At 56.0% G+C, this 17,481-nt stretch overlaps 1 protein-coding gene across 1 annotated transcript in view; it reads right to left on the minus strand.

The window, feature by feature from the left end:
* TCF7 (transcription factor 7) overlaps positions 1–10,104 on the minus strand; it is a gene marked incomplete at both ends in the record, with an annotated part of 31,073 nt that extends 20,969 nt beyond the window's left edge. The window contains 3 exon segments of the mRNA XM_079703361.1: positions 8,961–9,085; positions 9,594–9,660; positions 9,853–10,104. Of these exon segments, the coding sequence (XP_079559487.1) occupies positions 8,961–9,085; positions 9,594–9,660; positions 9,853–10,104 (444 nt within the window).
* Positions 10,105–17,481: the final 7,377 nt, after the last annotated feature.

The following is a 17,481-nucleotide window of genomic DNA, read 5'->3' on the forward strand; positions in this document are numbered from 1 at the left end:
GCCTAGTGGTGGGTGTGCGTGCAGAGGTCAGCTGAGCCCCGCCAATGCGGGGTGTCCTCTGGGAATGGCTATTTTTAGATCCCGGGCTTTCATGTGGCCGAATGATGTGCAGTTTACAAAGCATTGGTAATGCGTTTCAGATGGCGGCCCAGCAGACCGGGAGGCTGGGCCTCCTGCCACCAGAGCCAGGTCAGAGTTAGTCAGAATACCCTCAACTGGACTCCTGTCACCTGTCTCTCCCTTCCTACAATTCCTTCTTGCCTGACAGGGAGACTAGGCCTGGAGCAGTTCTTGCAATGCCCAACAAAGCCCCACCTGAGGCCCACCCAAGCAGCAGGCCTCTCCAGCTGACACTTATCTGAACTTCAGAAATCCTCATGGCCAGAGCTCCCCACCCCCGTTTACAGAAGGAAACTTAGACCCAGAGAGGTTAACAGATTTGCTTGAGGTCACACACCCAGGGGAGGAGGTGGCCTTGGTCCCTGGCTTCCTTACCCATCATAGCCACCTCCCCTCATGGGCAAATTGGGCTTCCTTGGGAGGGGTGATCGGCCAGCCCTGGCTAGGCCTCCCAGACACGGTGGGCTGGGGCAGCTGTAATCATGCACCCCCAGAACCCACTGTTCCCTGGGGCCACATCCTGCCCATCCATGCCTGCAGCCCCAGCCGCACACTCGCCATCAGCTGAAAGCAGAGAGTGTGGAGCCCAGACACCTCTCCGGTCCGTGGAGAGAGAGAGAGATGGTTGTTTTAATGGGGGGGGTAAAGGGGTTGGCAAAGCATCTGCTTCCTCTGATCTCCAAGGAGTTTTGGCTGTGGAGTTGGCTGTGACATGAAGGCTGTGTGTCACCATCTCCCTCTGGGCTCTAAAGCCATATCTGCTGGCACAGCCCAGGCAGGCAGGCTCCATGGGTGGGACAGGCTACATGGCTACCTCCCCACAAGAGAGGGCCAAACTCACCAAACTACTACCTTGGGCCAGGGACCCTATCCAGCAGGGGACAGTCCCTCTACCCACCAGGGGACTGAGCCAACGGGAGCCCCATGTTCTGCAGGACCAGAAGGGGCCAAACCCTCTGACCAGGACAAACCCTCCCGGGCTGCAGCTCAGAGACTACACATGCCAAGGCTGATGTGGGCCACACCTCTTTAAGAGAGGGAGGCGGCACCCACGTCCAAACCCCAAGCATCAAAGGTCTGCGAGCTGACACAGCAAACTGCCTGAAGGAAGAAGCTAGCAATGTCCTGGGTTCTCAGAGACCCTCCATTGACTCCTGGGGCCTTGGAGTCCTTCTAGAGACAGTGCTAATGAGACGTGCTCTCCACACCCTGGCTAAAGCACCAATGGGCTGCACAACCTGACCTCTGGGGTTCAGCTCCCCTCAGGAAACAGCGGACAAGACCCTGGACTCATGACCCTGGAGTGAGACTGAGAGTCAAAAGAAATAACACAAAACTTCCACCTCTGAGGCACTCCTGCCTTGCATGTGCCAGCTCGCTCGGGTCTGCCCTGCCCAAAGCCCACCCCCTCCCTTGCATCCCAGCATCCACCTGCCCCAGCTGCCGGCTCTGCCCGCCTCACCCTCTATGTTCAACTCAAACCATCTCCCATGGGCACCACACTGCCCTTCATGCTGCCAACACACTGCAGGTACCCACCAGCCACTCCTGGGCTCTGGAACCAGCGCTGCCCGGGTATTAAGGCCACGTGCTGGGCCTTCAGTGCTGGACCTTCTCCAGCCTCACAGACCCTGGGCTTCGGGTGGCTCTTCCAATGACCAAGAACATACTAATTTCTGCCTCTCCTCCTCTGCTTGAGCTGTGCCCCCGACCTAGAGCATTCTCCCACTCTCACCTTCGCAGGTTCTGGGCCAGCCAGAACTCTCCCCTGTCAGGAAGACTTCCTGGCTGCCCCCACTGGCCTCCCTCCCTCCTCAGTGCTCTTTATCCAACACTCTGAGCCCCCAGGAGAGTCTCTTTGCCTTGCCAGAACTGAGCTCTGGGGGGTGGGGCAGAGGTAGCCGTCCCCTCTGTGCTGAGCCAAGGCCAAGTGGGGCTCAGTAAATACGGGTTAAGAGTCTTGACCAGGATTCTAGATACAGCTGGCACTATGTCGTCGACCAGCTGAGGGCCCGAGGGCTGGCTGGGCCGGACAGCTGTCCTCTTTGCCCTGCCCCAGGGGAACTGGCTGCTGAGCTGAGGACGGAGAGCATCAGGGGCTTCAGTCCAGCTGCACCTTCAGGAGCACTGCACCTACTGGCCCGGCGTCCTTTACAAGGGCCATTCCCACACAGTGTTAACAATCCCTCCCACAGTGGCTTCCACTCATGAAGCAACTACTATGTGCCGGGAACTCCACATACACTATCTCGTTCTATTCCACAGTAACCCAAGGAGGTAGGAACCTTCGCTATCCTCATTTTTAGATGAGAAAGCTAAGGCCCACAGGAGTTAACTTACCCAAGGCCACTCAGCCAAGGAGTGGAAGATATGGTATTTGGGGGCGGAGCTTCCCGACTCAGGCCTTCCCCCTTCACTCCTCTAAGGGGCCTTGGATAAGTCCCTTCCCTGACCTGGCCTTACTGTCCCCACCTGCAGAGGAGGGTTGTTACCCAAGGATCTGTGCACTGTACCGTTGGGGGAGGGGGAGCCCTGTGACCTGATAAAACACCTGTTTCCTCCAACAGTCTTGTTTGTACACAGTGGCAGGAAGCAGCCAGTCACAAGGTATGAGGGAGTGTGACTGTATGGCTTCGGGACCGCAGCTGCCCGAGGAGGCTCAGAGGGAGGCTGCGGCTCCCCCTGTCCCCTCCATGTGGCTCTGTGCCCATCCTGATCCAGCCTGACCTCAGCAGTTATGCGACTTGAAACCAGTGCCCCTGCAGCCCATCCTTACAGCTCAGCTAAACCTCCCTTCATGCAGGAACGGGGGTTGGGTGTGATCTTAGGAGACCCAGGAGGGCATGGGCTGCCAACTGGCCATGAGAGGGGACCACCAAGGCCCCCTCTTCAACTCCACTCACGCCTAAGTCTTGGAGCACCTGAGGAAGTAGGCAGAACTGGTATGGATATCCCTGTTTGCGGGCTATGGAAGCTGGCTCGTGAAACCCTGCTGGGGCCGGGGGAAGAATACCTGGGTGCTGGTGACCAACTCAGGGCTCTCTGTCAGCCCCTCCACCCTGCTAAGCTGGAGGAGTGGATGGCAGCCCTAAAACCGCAGCCCCTGGTGACAGGGTGGGGCAGGGGTCTGCAGGATAGGCCTCTGTCAGGGTGCTTTCCTGGCCCTGAAACCATCAGGGAAGCCCCCAAAACAAAGTTTCACCTTGGGAGCAGCTGGCTGTGAGGGGGTTGCTGCAGATTTTCCAAATACCACACAGCCTTCTAAGTCAGGAAGGAATGCAAGTCAAAATTACTTTTAAGTCTCACTGCCCACCACGAACCTATAAAATGAACAACAAAAAAGGGGAAACTCCACGTCAGCTATGCTTGGGCACCGCAAGGAACCCTCAGTGAACTGGGGCCTTGATTCTTCCTACCTCTTGAACCCATAATTCTCTTTGAACATTATGCTCCAGGAAAATAATCAAAATGGAAACTAAGGAGTGATTTGTATAGAGCATCGTTCCCACTGGTAAGGCAAGCTGTGGGCAAACTAGAAGCCACATGAGGGAGAGATGAATAATAAACATGAGGGAAAACAAGCAAAGAAGCCGTGCATGGGCATTGCCTGGGGGCCTGCACACCAGGGAAGCGTCGGAGCAAGACACAGGGGTGTTGCACACGGGGCACCATGTGAGAAAAGCTCTGGGAGTGGTTCAGAGGCTAATGGCCATGAAGGTCTTTTCCCTTTTTTTTCTTACAAAATAGCTTAAGCCCCTAACATCTTGGGTAAAGGGCTTCTATATGGCTGGGGAAGGGGAGCCTCTTTCCGAAAAATCTCTGGGCGGTGGGAGAGGATTCTCAGGATGGAATGAGTGGCTATGGCTCCCAATCTGGCCCCAGGAATAACACTTTTCCTCCCAAGAATGCCTGGGTGAGGCAGGCATTGAGGAGGGGGCCTGTACACCTGAGTCCCACCTGAGGGCTGGTCCCCAGGGTTCAGACCCCCAAACCCCGTGGCCCAAAGTGGAGATATAGTCCTCCAGACAGGAGTGCACATGGAGCCTACCACTGAGCCACCACTGGTCCCAGAGGAGCCAGGACAGCAAGGGAGAGGGATCAACTGTGGCCAAACCCTGACCCCCAAGCCCAGGCCATGCTGGCACCTTCCTGGGCACGTCCCTGGTACTGCTGCCTCCAGTCCTCACTCCAACTCTGGGAGGAGGGCTTGCCACTCCCATTGTGCAGATGAGGAAACTAAGGCTCAGACATACTTCTGACACATGGGCTATCTCTGGACTCAGCATGGCAAGTGCATCATAAACCTTGGCCTGAAGAGCTGCTGGGGTGGACAAGGCAGCCGAGGCCCGATGGGGGATGACGAAGGGCCCCACTTGGATGGTCAGAGCAAGTCTCTCTGAGGAGGAGACATCTGAATAAGCCCTGAGTGAGGAATGAGAAGCGGCAGCTAGGTGAAGAGCTAGAGAAGAGAATGCTGAACTGCGGGAACGAGAGCAAAGGTCTTGAGATGGGAAGAATCTGGTGGTTGTAAAACCTATCAGGCCACTGAGGTGGCTGCTTTTTAGGGAGAAAGGAAGAGTATGGTGCAGATGAGGAGGGGCGGTCAGCAGGGGCTGGCCACCCAGGCATTCAGGCCGTGGTGAGTGACTTAGATTTTACTTCAGGAGCAATGGGAGCCTCTACAGGGTTTCATCAGGCGAGAGATGGGATCTGACTTATGTTTGGCTGCTCTGTGGATCCTGGATTGAGGGTTAGGGTAGGGTTGTGGGGAGGGACCCAGGTCCGCTGCAGGGACCCTAGAGGACTAGGCTGCCTTCCTGGGGGAGGGATGGTGATGGTTGGGACTTGGGGGTAGCGAATGAAGTAGAGACATGGAAGATTTGGGATGTCTGGAGGGAGCCCAGAAGCCTGCCAGCCCCCTATTTGTCTTCAGCGGGCAGACAACTCTACTCCTTCAGGAAGCTGCTCAGCAGACCCTCCCCACAGCCTAGGCAGGGGCCAGGTCTGCCCAGGACACGCCGGCAGGACCTTTTGTGACAGTACTCCTCTGGCCAGGGATTCAGGTCTATTCATCTGTCTCCTCCACTCAGCTGGGCACTCCAGGGGCAAAGGCTGCTTCTGCTCTGTCTGGTGCCCAGCCTGGTGCCAAACTCTCTCCTAACAGGCTTCATCCCAACCAGGGCTGGTGACCAACCATCACTACCCCTCCTCTGCGAGGCCCCACTGCTCACCCTCTGAGGGGTGTGGAGGGTTGGGTGGGTGCATCTCTGCAGAGGCCCCCCAGACCGGCTAGCCACGCGTCAGCAGCACTTCCTTCCTCTGCTCAAGTCTTGCTCATACCCTCACCTCCTGCTCCCCCAGGGCTCGCTCCCCTCACTTGGTCCTCAGACCTTGGAGTCAGAGAACATGAGCCCGATGGCCAGAAGCCCACTGCTTCAAGTGGGCTCCTTCACGTCAGATGTCTCCGGGCATGCCCAGACACCAGTACGGCACAGGGAAACAGCCCCAAGTCCCTGCAAGAGCCAAAAGGCTCAGCTCAGCTATTTTTTTAAATTGAGATGTAATTCACATACCTTAAAACTGACCATTTTAAAGTATACAATTCAGCGGCTTTTAATATATTCACAAGATTGTGCAACCATCACCACTATCTAATTCCAGAACATATTCATCACCCAAAAAAAGAAACCCCATACCCATTAGCAGTCACTCCCCATTCTCCTCTTCCCTCAGCCCTCGGCAACCACTCCTCTACTTTCTGTCTCTATGGATTTGCCTATTCTGGGCATTTCATCTAAATGGCAAAAGGCTCAGCAGCGTTCCAGGCAGAGCCCATAGAAGGGGTCAGAAGAGTGACATGGCCTCATATCCTTTTTGAGATGAGGATTTGCACCAGACTGTCAGTTCTGCACTAAGACTCTGAGTTTCCCTAAGTAGTGATGCCTTACTCATCCCAGAAATCCCTCAAAGTCTGGCACAGGACCAGTCATTGCCGCTCCCCACCTCAATCCCAGAGCGGAGCAAACAAAACAAAACAATAGTGGCTACTGGTCTAGGCCAGTAACTGTCTGCAAGCCTACATTAGATGCCTGAAAGACATCAGCTATGAAATTAACTTTGACCTAATTTCCACTTCCAAAAACAGAGTTTGCAAGAAACCAAGTACCAAAAGGAAGGAACCTTTTGGGAAAAAAATCCCTCTGCCCCCCTGGCAGTTGTCTGTGAGGTGGTCATTTGGCCCATTGCTCCTGACAACGTTCAAGTCTGCCTGCTTTGAGGTGTCCAACGTAGCAGCCGTGTGGGTATTCCACCCACACAAGGGCAGATGGTCCCTGGCATAAGTTTTCCCCACTGTCAGGGGAGGTCAAGCGTTCGGCCCCGAGCTACCCCACACAACTGTTGACCACCTGGATTCTCTCAGAGAGGGCAAAGAGCAAGAGGGGCCAAGTTCTAAGGCTCATGGGGGGTGGGGGCTGGGCAGTGTGTCATCTGTCCCCTGAAGAGGGGCTCAGGAAAGCAGAGCTTTGGAAAAAAACTTCCAAAGGTGATTTTCCTCAGGTCCCCTACAAGGGACTCCTAACCCATCGTGAGTTTCTTTCCTCATTCCAGACACATGAACCTTGAATCACATGATAAATGTGCTCCCAAAACATGGGGTCAATTAATTTTGCTTTTTAAAACCTCATCATATTTTAAATATCCACACAACTCTGAGTAACACAAAGAACTACTACTCTTATTTGCTATTTGGTTGTAAGTATCAGATTTGCTTAAAGGAGGCTCCCCTATATTCACGTACACCTTCCTCACCCAGCATCTCCCCACCTTAGGCCCTTGCCTCTGTCCTTGTCCCCAGCCCCATGGAGCAGCCGATGCCAGGGCACAGAAAGTCAGCTCCAGAGCCTGCCCTCCTCCTGTGTTCCCAGAAGCCAGGCTGCGGGAGGCTACAGCTGTGTGGGGAGGAGGACAAAGGGATCTGCCCCTATAAGAGAGGGTGTGACACATAGAAATGCATCTGCTGTACCTTGAGAAAGAGCCCAAAGTTGAAAAAATGAATGATCCAGGCCAGGGTACTGATGGTGTGCCTGCCCTAGTTCCTACTCCCCCCCCAATCCTGACCGCTAAAGGCAGCCATCCATCTGCCTACACTTCGACCAGTGTAAGCTAGAGGACACCAAATGGTCCCATCACCACACCCTTATGAAGAACGAGGCACTCCCACTCTGGGCACTCTCCTACCACTTGCCCAGGCTGTGAAAGAAACTCAGAAACACTGCCTTTTCCCTGCACCTCTGTGTAATCATAAGATGCTGGAGGGAATCTGCCTGCTAGGTCTGCTTTGAGTCCTAGGCCTTTTGTTTAGTCATGATTATCAGGGATGCCAGCTCCCTGTCAGCAGCTCACGTGCCTGTGGTTTGGCAGTGGTGGGTCATGTCCCACCACTTGGCCCCAAATCTAAGGGTTTAGACCTTGTAGGGGGCCCCCAGAGCATCCTTCAGTATCAGCTCATGGCGGGTAGAGGTCTCTGGGGAGAGCTGCTGTGTCAGGTGGCGAGGTCAGAAGGTGAGCCCCTTGCCCCCACAGACTTGGAAGGAAGCGAGTGCCTCACAGACGGAGCCACCCCAGAGCAGAAAGCCAGACAGACCACTCAGCCAACATGTTCCTTCCCAGATGAAGGAATGGGAGTCCAAAGGGCAAGGAGCTTATTTCTAGTCAGCTGCCTACCACCAGGTTTTCCATCCTGGGTTTCTGGAGAGAAGGTTCAGTCTACTTTCTCATGTCCCACCAGCTTCAGCATGAAACAGCTTTCAGAACCAACCCTCCTCACTCCTGATCTGACACAGCCTGGCAGTCACTCTCCGCCCTCTGGGTGACCCCCACCACTAGCCATGTGAGCCTCCTTCTGCTGGCCTGACCTGCCCTGGGTCTACATTTGCACCCAACACCCACCCACCACAGACCCCAAACCCTTACATGTACCCTAGAAGCTCTAATCTCACCCCTGACTTTGGCCAGCTGAGCACACTCTGAAACACTAATCTGAATTTTTCGTAAGTGCAGCTTTACTGCTGCTCCCCAGCACTCAGAAAAGGCTCTTCACACTTTAGGTCATCTGCACCAGTGGGCAAAAAGCATGGTTTGTAATGGTCATGGAATCTTCTCAAAGCACTGGGTACTTAAATTTAATTTGCAAATTCATTAAACAGGCTACTTACTGACACTACTGATTTGAAACACCTTTGCAAACCCTTCCTGGTGCATTTGAGACCAAGCCAGCTTCATAAAAACCCACTTTCCACACATCGTGTTCGGGTTGTTTCTCTGGTAAGGCCACATTCATGCCAGTAAGGACAGAGCGAGTAGAGCATGTTTCTCCTGTACAACCAGGAGACCTGAAGCAGACCAGCTTTTCTGCCCGTTCCTCCAAACACTGAGGATTGGGGCTTAGTGGGAGAAGGCTAACAGCAAAGCTTACAACTCTGAGCACACTACATACACCACCCTCCGGAGGGGTGGGTGGTCTCAGCTTAACCGTTCTCCAAGCCGACTCCATCCCAGCATCACCTAGCACCAGGACAGGGCCCACGCCTGCTAGTGAGCAAGCTGGGAAGACAAAAGCCAACCGCTGGAGGCAGGTGGGGTGCCTAGGGCAGCCCTCCTTCCTTCAGGAAAGTTCTCCTTCTGGTTCAGATCCCGCTGGGTGTGGATGGGGAAAAAGACAAGAACAAGAGTTCTGTATCCATTTTGTTCTAGGCAAAAGTCACTTCTTGCCCATGCCTCACATACCTGATCAAGAAGGTTGCAGGCACAAGGCGGGCTGGGCTGCTGGGGCCACTTACCAGCGAGGGCTGCGGCTGGGGGTGCTGCCCTGCTCCCGAGGGGGGTGGGTAGTGCATGAGCAGATTGAAGGCGGAGTAGACGGTGTCTTTGTACATGCCGCTGGCGCACTCCGGGGCCTTCAGGCCTGGAAAAACCACAGCTGGTCAGAAGCGCCAGCCCGGGCGGCTCGGGCTGAAGGCTGTCTGCTCGCTCGAGAGAAAATCGGAATTGCCAAGGGGTCCCCTTCAAGTTCGTGACTTGAAGGGCTCGGGGTGCCCGCAGTGCCAAGTTTCGACGAAGGACCCCGAGTTCGGGCCTCCCTTTCTCGGCCCCCACTCCGCCCTCCGGCCAAGAAACCTTGGCCAACGCTTTCTCCTCAAGTCGGGGGATTAGTCAGTCACCTGGGCAGGAGGGGAGGCGGAGATGGCGGGGGTCTGTTTACTCCTATAAAGGTCAGGGCACCGGAAGTGACTCGAGCCCGGCGGCGCCCGGGAAACCCGCCCCCACTCCCCACCCCCTCGGTTTTACCGCCTCCTCGAGCTGCAGTTGGGGGGAGGCACCCCCTCGGCTCCCTCCCATCCTCAAAGGCCCCGCTCTCCCACCGAGGCCGGGCCTTAGCGGGAGGAGGGGAGCCGGGCCGGGCAGAAACTCACCGTCTCCCAGAGACTCTGTAAGTTTGTCGGGGAAAAGTCTCTGCGAAGTGTGTTCCCGCCCGAGAGCCTGCGGGAAGATCCAGAGGGGCCTTGAGAGGGCTGGGAAAGCTGGGGGCTCGGGGCCCGGGGCAGGAGGGGTCTGAGGGATGCGGACCCCCGAGGGCCGCGGGAGGGAGGGGCGGGGCAGCGCGAGTCGAGCGCCGGGGCCGGCGGAGCGCGGCGGCTGAGGGGGAGCAGCGGGGCGCGGGCCGGCGCTCACCTCGGCCCCGACCTCGGCCTCGCCGCGGGCACCGGCGCCCGCCCCCGGGACCCCCGCGTCGCCGGCCGCGCCCTCGGACTCATTGACGAGCGACGACTTGAGCTCGGCCAGGTCGCGCTCGGGGCCCGCGGCGCTGTCGCGGCTCTTGTCGTCCTGCTCCTCGCCCTCGTCCTGGAAGGCCAGCAGCTCGTCGGGCGCGCCGAGGTCGTCGCCGCCGCCCGCGCCGCCCCCGCCCGAGTCCAGCTGAGGCATGGTGCGCTCCGCCCTCGGGGGCGCGGGGCGCGGGGGTGCGGGGCGCGGAGCCGGCCCGGGAGGCAGCGAGCCCGGAGTCCGGACCTCCGAGCCCGGAGCGCGGCGGGCGGAGCGCGGGCTGACTCCGCCTGGGCGGGCTGCGGGCGCGGGGCGCGGGCGCGGGCGCGGGCGCAGGGCTGCGAGGCTCGGGGAGCTGGCGGGTCCGAACATCAAAGGCGCCGCCGGCTGAGTGCCGGGGGCGGGGCGGGGACGCCGGGGGAGGGCCCGGCCGATGGGCGGAGCCATAGCGCCCCGCCCCTCCTCTCCCGGGAGAGGCCGGGACATACCCAGTGGGTAGAGACTTAAAGGGCTCGCTCTCCCAGGCATAACCTCAGTGAGGCGTCGGAGGAGCCTGAAAAGCATCACACTTCTCCTGAAATGCGGGGACTCTAAAGGAGATTCTTGACCTTGATTCCTCACCTACAACAAGGGAGTCCCTTCCTGCGCCCAGGTTTCTCCCCCAGCTGCGGAGGGCGCGGAGTTTGTGGGTGCCTTGGAACGGGAGCCAAGGTGTGAGCAGAGTCTGTGCCCCGGGCCCAGTATGTCCTGGGCTTGGAACTGGGGGCTTCCTAGAGCTCGGGGGCTGCTCGAGGCTGTGCTCGAACACCGGGCCGGCAGAGTTAGGACTCCTTAAAACTCCATTCTCTGAAGCATCTTCCAGCCTTCTGCCAATCTGGGCCCTCCTTCCAGGTCGCCCGCACACAGTGCGAACGCAAGCATATACCCCTCACACATTTACTGAGTGCCTGTTGTATGAGGGACTCATACATTACACATCTGTGATGGGCCTCTCAGCCATGTGGCGGCTCCGAGGCGCGAACACAGCCAAGAGGGCAAGGAGGAAATATCCCGCCAGACCCCATTCCAATCCTCCAGCCCCACCCCCCAACCCCACCCCCAACACCTCGCTCAACTGAGTTCCCTGCCTGGAACCTGCGGCCGGGGGAGGGAGACTTTGGGCAGCTACGTGGGCCGCGGGATTCTGACGAGGGGTCAGTGGTCCCAGCAACTTAACCGGGAAGTCGCATTCCCGCAGAGCCCATTGACTCTGAGCCTGGCGCAGGCGGGCCCTCGCAAGATCTAGGCTGCAGGGTCTGTAGCCGGAGGAGGGCGGGAACGTGAGACACCTTCCATCGCATCTACCAGGCACCTTGTGTCACGTCCACGCGGGCCTCCTCAGCACACTTGACCTCAGCTCAGCCACTGCATCTAGGAAAGACACTGGCCCTTTTGGATCGCGGTGCAGTAAACCCAGCAGGTTTCGGTGCTGGATTCAGTGTAGACGTTCCCACGTCTCCCGAAAGCAACTGGTGCAGAGGGTATTTAGGAGGCGAGAGCGTCTTGGACGCGTGTCCGGTTCAGAGTCCCACAGGAGTCCTGTAGCGGCGCAAAGCCTGGCCGGAAGAGGGCCGCGCCGCCCCTGTGGGTCCAGGCCCAGCCGGGCTGGCTGCGGATCAAAGAGCCACGGCCGCCCTTCTCTGCGTTCAGATCCTATCTGCACCCGCCCAGCGGGGCGCCTCGGCCCCCCACCTCAGGGCTAGAGTGCCCACTTTTCCTCCCTTCCCGGTGCTGGAGGGGCGAGGCGGGGGTGGGGGGGGTGGGGGGGAGGGGGTTGGGCACTGGTGCTCAGCTTGGTGATGGAGATGTGGGAAGACCCTGCCCATTAGGTCTCCCCCGGCTCCTTTCCTGGCTGTGAGCTTGCTGGTCAGTCTCACTCATCCCCTCTAGAGTGTGTGTGGGGGAGGGTTGTTCCATCCTGACTTGGCCCAGTTGAGAGGGGAGAGGGTACAGGAGGAGGGGCCCACAGCTTCCCCCCATCCCCTGCCCCTGAGGTTGCAGGGTCTGGCTTTGGATTGAGCGTCCTCTGGGAAGTTGAATGGGAATACAAATCTGCCTAATCCAAAGGCTTTGGAGGTCCTCCTCTGTTTGCGGGTGACCCCAGCTTAGCAGGAGCCTCCTTCCTCCAGGAGAAGGTCCGCAGACCCATGCCGTCGCAGTGGACATAGGCCAGTGGGGATTGAAGTTTTCTCCATGGAGAAAGGAGAGAAGTCAGGGCAACAGTGAAGTGGTTGGTTTGTTTTTCTCAATAAGGCTAAATTTTTTTCAGCTTAAAGTATTAGCCTTTAGGGCTTCCCTGGTGGCGCAGTGGTTGAGAGTCCACCTGCCGATGCAGGGGACATGGGTTCATGCCCCGGTCCGGGAAGATCCCACATGCCATGGAGCGGCTGGGCCCGTGAGCCATGGCCGCTGAGCCTGCGCGTCCGGAGCCTGTGCTCCACAACGGGAGAGGCCACAACAGTGAGAGGCCCGCGTACCGCAAAAAAAAAAAAAAAAAGTATTAGCCTTTAATCAGAGATTATGAACTTTCTGCTCTATTGGGATGAAAACAGCCTTTCTTTACTAAAATGATAGTAAGAATTGATTTTTTAAATATCCTTATTTGGCAAAAGAAAAACTTGGCTACTCTCTGTTCCCTCTGCCACCCCAAATTTCTTTGGACATTTTATAGGGCTGTGAAATCCCAAGGTCTGGGATCTGCTGCCCTATGGGGTCATGGCCCCAACCTCTTGCCCTGCTGGGTGGAACCGGGGGAGGGGGTGGGCGAGTAGGGAGAACAGAGGGGTGAGGTGGGGTAAGGTTGGAAGAGAGAAGCTGAGGCTCAGACATCCACAGCCACACTGGAATCAGCCTGAAGGCTTGCTGAGGGAGCCTCTACCCTATACCTGGACTCAGGCTGTGGCGAAGGGAGGGGCCGAAGTGGGGACCTGCCCTCCAGGAGGCATTGAGTGTTTGAGAGGCTCAGAAATTACTAGAGCTGAGTTTGTTACTGTATTAATCTGTACAGATGATGGGCAGAAGGAGCTCAGATATGGGGAGATCAATGTGGCTGGAACGGTCAGGCTGGTTTCCTGAAGGAGGCGGATTTCGTCTGGGCCTGGAAGGCTCTGTAGTGCTTGGAGAGAGAGAGGAAAAGGTATTCAGGCTTGTCCCCATAAGATATATACCCACCTCTGCAGCAGCCCCTTGTCTAGTGAGCACTGAATCTATCATCCACACAGTGATTTCATATTACTGAGTGATTACTATGTGCCAGGCATCATGGCAAGAGCTTCACACACATTATCTCATTTACTCACCATACCAATCCTATGACATAGGGACTATTATCCCCATTTATGAATGAGGAAACTAAAAAGCTCAGAGAGGTTGAATAAGTCAGTGCAGGTCTCACAGCTTAGAAGTGAGGGTATTAGTATTCCAAACCCTGGCAGCCTGACTCCTGAGCTACCCTAACCACCACACTCTAGTGTTCCATTTGACTTCTGAAATTCCAGAGGGTGTCCTTATCTGCTTTGTGATCTTTGCAGACAAATGCTGATGAATGAGCCGTCACTAATAGAATCCCAGCTTTCTGGGTGGCTCACGTTGCATACAGGGGCCACCAGGAGGATTGGGGAAACTTCCTGGCTGGTCTGAATAGGGTGGCTCAAGCCCTTTGCTGGTTGAGAGGGCCCAGAGCATCTGCCTTGAGTCAGACAGACCTCAGCCCATACCATCTCTCACTTGGACTCACCCTAGACTGCTTGTTCTCGGCGCTGACTCAGATCCCAAACAGAGATGATAGGCCCTGGGGTTCCTCTGTGGGGTGGTGAGTGGGATCTGCTGTGGCTGCCCCCTCTGGAGGTGACCAGGGAGTTTGGGGACCAGGGCCAGCTGCAGGGAGGCACCAGAATCTTCTGGACTCACGCAACCCAGGCTTCATTTTCACACAAATGAACCAGGTGGATCGCGCTGTCATCAGATGCTGAATGCAGGACAAAATCAGAGCTCTTAAGGGTTGAGGGATGGAACAAGAGAGCTCTAGGTTTGGATTTAGACAGACCTGGTTTCCATCCCTGCCCTGTCATTTATTAGCTGGGGGACTACAGATAAATCACCGACCCTCTCTGAGCCTCAGCTTCCTCAGGGGTAAAATGGGTGTCACCCCAGAGCCTGCCTCGCACTGTGGGAGCAAGGCTGAGATGACTCATGTATCCTAGGAAAGAGCTTAGCACAACACCCAGCACATTCCAAGCACTCTAATAAATGGGTGCTCTTGAGCTAGATATTTTTCAGAAGTTGTTAGGCTAATTGGCTCTTCATGTAACGTCATGTAAATCATCTAAATGTTCTCATGGCCTGAGCTCACTTAATCACAACTAAGGCTGAAAATATACATTTCCTTTCCTTTTCTTTCAAGTTCCTTTAACATGAAAGGCCCGCATGAACTCTCTGACCTTTTCTAACAGGGAGACCCTTGAAATGTGGTGTTTCCAGAAAACAGCTCAAAGGAGCCCCAGATGGATTTGGTAAATTACAACGGGGAGAGAGGTTCAGAGTGGGTCTCTTCCTGCCCGCCAGCCGCCTGGCATCCTGTTGGGGCTTGCTGAACACTGCCTGGAGGCTGGGCTGCTGGCTCCAGGCAGGAACACTTCCCATGGAGCTTTCTCTCTCGGGGCAAAGCCTGGTCACACGTCCTAGAGTCAGACTGGTTTGTTACTAGAAACACAGTTTGCTCTCTGAAAACTCTGTGTAGTTTCACTGCACGTCTGTGCATGTGTGTCTGTGTGTGTACATGTGGGAGGTTGTGGCCTGCAGAATGGCAAAGACACACAATTGCTGGGATGTGACTGCTCTGGCAGCTGCCTTTAAAATGAAGCAAGAGTGGTTAAGACTCCGCCTGCCAATGCAGGGGACACGGGTTCGAGCCCTGGTCCAGGAAGATCCCACATGCCGTGGAGCAACAAAGCCCGTGCACCACAACTACTGAGCCTGTGCTCTAGAGCCTGTGAGCCACAACTACTGAGCCTGTGAGCCACAACTACTGAAGCCCGTGTGCCTAGAGCGTGTGCTCCGCAACAAAAGAAGCCACTGCAATGAGAAGCCCGCGCACCGCAATGAAGAGTAGCCCCCGCTCACTGCAACTAGAGAAAGCCCGCACGCAGCAACAAAGACTCAGTGCAGCCAAAAAAATATATATAAACGAATAAATTTTAAAAAAATAATAAAATGAAGCAACAGGGTTTGGGGCCATTTTTTCCATCTTTATAATCTTGTGTGTGTTCTCCCCCAGGCTCCCTCCCCCGCAATTAATGCACTAACAGAGAATTACTCTTTTTTTAAAAAAATAAATTTATTTATTTATTTTTGGCTGCATTGGGTCTTCGTTGCTGTGCATTGGCTTTCTCTGGTTGCAGCGAGCGGGGGCTACTCTTTTTTGTGGTGTGTGGGCTCCTCATGGAGGTGGCTTCTCTTGTTGCGGAGCACGGGCTCTAGGCGCGTGAGCTCAGTAGTTGTGGCTCGCGGGCTCTAGAGCGCAGGCTCAGTAGTTGTGACACACGGGCTTAGTTGCTCCGCGGCATGTGGGATCTTCCCATACCAGGGCTCGAACCCATATCCCCTGCATTGGCAGGCGGATTCTTAACCACTGCGCCACCAGGGAAGCCCGAGAATTACTCTTGAAATAGAAAGTTAATAATGAAGCTCGATATTAGTTTTTCCTGATGAAAACCCAAGGAATTTGGCCAAATTGGCTTGAGGGGTCGTAGTGGTGGTGAGATTATAAAGAGAGCTGCCCCACAGGTTCAGAGGGCTCCTTATGACAGTTTCCCGGGGCTAATCTCCCACATGGGACCAGCTATTGTTCCCAGTGAATGGGGCTGGGATTTGCTCACCCGGAGGAATAAAGAGTCCTGGGTTTCCACAGGAAGGGGTCTGGAGTCAGAGGCACCAAGGTGTCAGCAGCAAAAACAAGCTGGGAGTGGCTGCTGCGTGCCAAGCACTGTGCCGCCAGGGCGCACTGGTCTCCCAAGAGCTCAGTAGTGGGAGGCTGTGTCCTGTACCCTGCTCCACCACTGGCCTGCTGGGTGAACTGCCTTCTCCGGGCCCAGTGTCCCTTACCTAGTTTCAGGGATGCAATGAGGAGCCTGTGGCGATGAGTCCAGAGGTGAGAGGCAAGAGGCACCCCAAATGCAATAAGAAGTGGGGGACACTGAGGCCCAGTGTCCATGTGAGAGTCGCCAGCAGTTTCACGGAAGAGTGTGCCCACGTTCGCTCCTGTTTGGGGTGTGGGAACGGCCCGAGACACGTTGACGTATGAACATCTTACCAGGAAAGCACCATTAGATGTCTCTTTTTGAAACAGGGCTGTCAGGGCTTTGCTGCTTATCGCTAGGGTCTGACACAGAGCTGGCGAACTGCAGTGCTCGGAAGTTTTTGGATGGATGACTTACTTGATGGATGGATGGATGAGTAGGTGAATAGATGGATGGGTGAATCATTCACAGCAGTGACCACTTAGAATTCAGGGAGAAAGTAGCAAGCCCAGTACCTGCTTTCTAGGAACTTGCCATCTTGCGGGGGACATCAGGCCAATAGAGTTCCCAGGAGCCAGGGGTTTGGAGACATGGCTGTTGTATGCATGTCATGGTAGACAGGGAGGGCTTCCGGAGGGTAGAGGTCAGCCTAGGAGGCAAGTAGAATTTAGGAGGTGGGGCAGTAGCCCACACTCTGGGTTGTGATGAACTTTGACCCCATAGGGTCTCTGGGGCCTAGGTGAGCCAGGATCCTGGGGGAGAGTTTGGCTATCTGTTGAGCCTTGCCCAGAATGGCACATCTTCACGTCCCATTTCCTACAGTCCCCTCAGCCCCCCACCAACTGGGACAATTTCTCCCAAGTACCACCTCCCCAGACACCGGCTCTCCCTGTTTACCTCCTCTCCTAGGACAGACTACTTCCTGGGTGCATAATCCACCATCTTGCACTGGGCTTCAAGAGTTTCCTGGCTCAGTGTCCCAAGTAGAGTGCCCCCTCTTTTCTAGCAGCTGGGCGGGGGGAGGAGCAACAGGACATGGGAGGTAGGGAGGATTAAAGGGGACCTGGGGGTTTCCCTGGTGGCGCAGTGGTTGAGAGTCTGCCTGCCGATGCAGGGGACACGGGTTCGTGCCCCGGTCCAGGAAGATCCCACATGCCGTGGAGTGGCTGGGCCCGTGAGCCATGGCCGCTGAGCCTGCGTGTCCAGAGCCTGTGCTCCGCAACAGGAGAGGCCACAACAGTGAGAGGCCTGCGTACCGCAAAAAAACAAAAGGGGGACCTGGGCCAGACCCTGGAGTCACTGCCAGTCCCAATGTACATGGCCAGTAAAGATTCTGAGAAGTCCTGCACCAGGAAAGTTCTGTCTAGCCTTCTTTGGTTAAGTGCCTTCCAAACTTATCTGATTGTAAAACTATTTTTCCATGTATGATTTTCCAAAGAACGTGGCTCCCCTGAAAGTCTTTTGGGAAATGCTGGTATCCCTG

Source organism: Hyperoodon ampullatus, assembly GCF_949752795.1.
Source record: "Hyperoodon ampullatus genome assembly, chromosome: 4".
In the NCBI taxonomy this organism is placed as follows: domain Eukaryota; kingdom Metazoa; phylum Chordata; class Mammalia; order Artiodactyla; family Ziphiidae; genus Hyperoodon; species Hyperoodon ampullatus.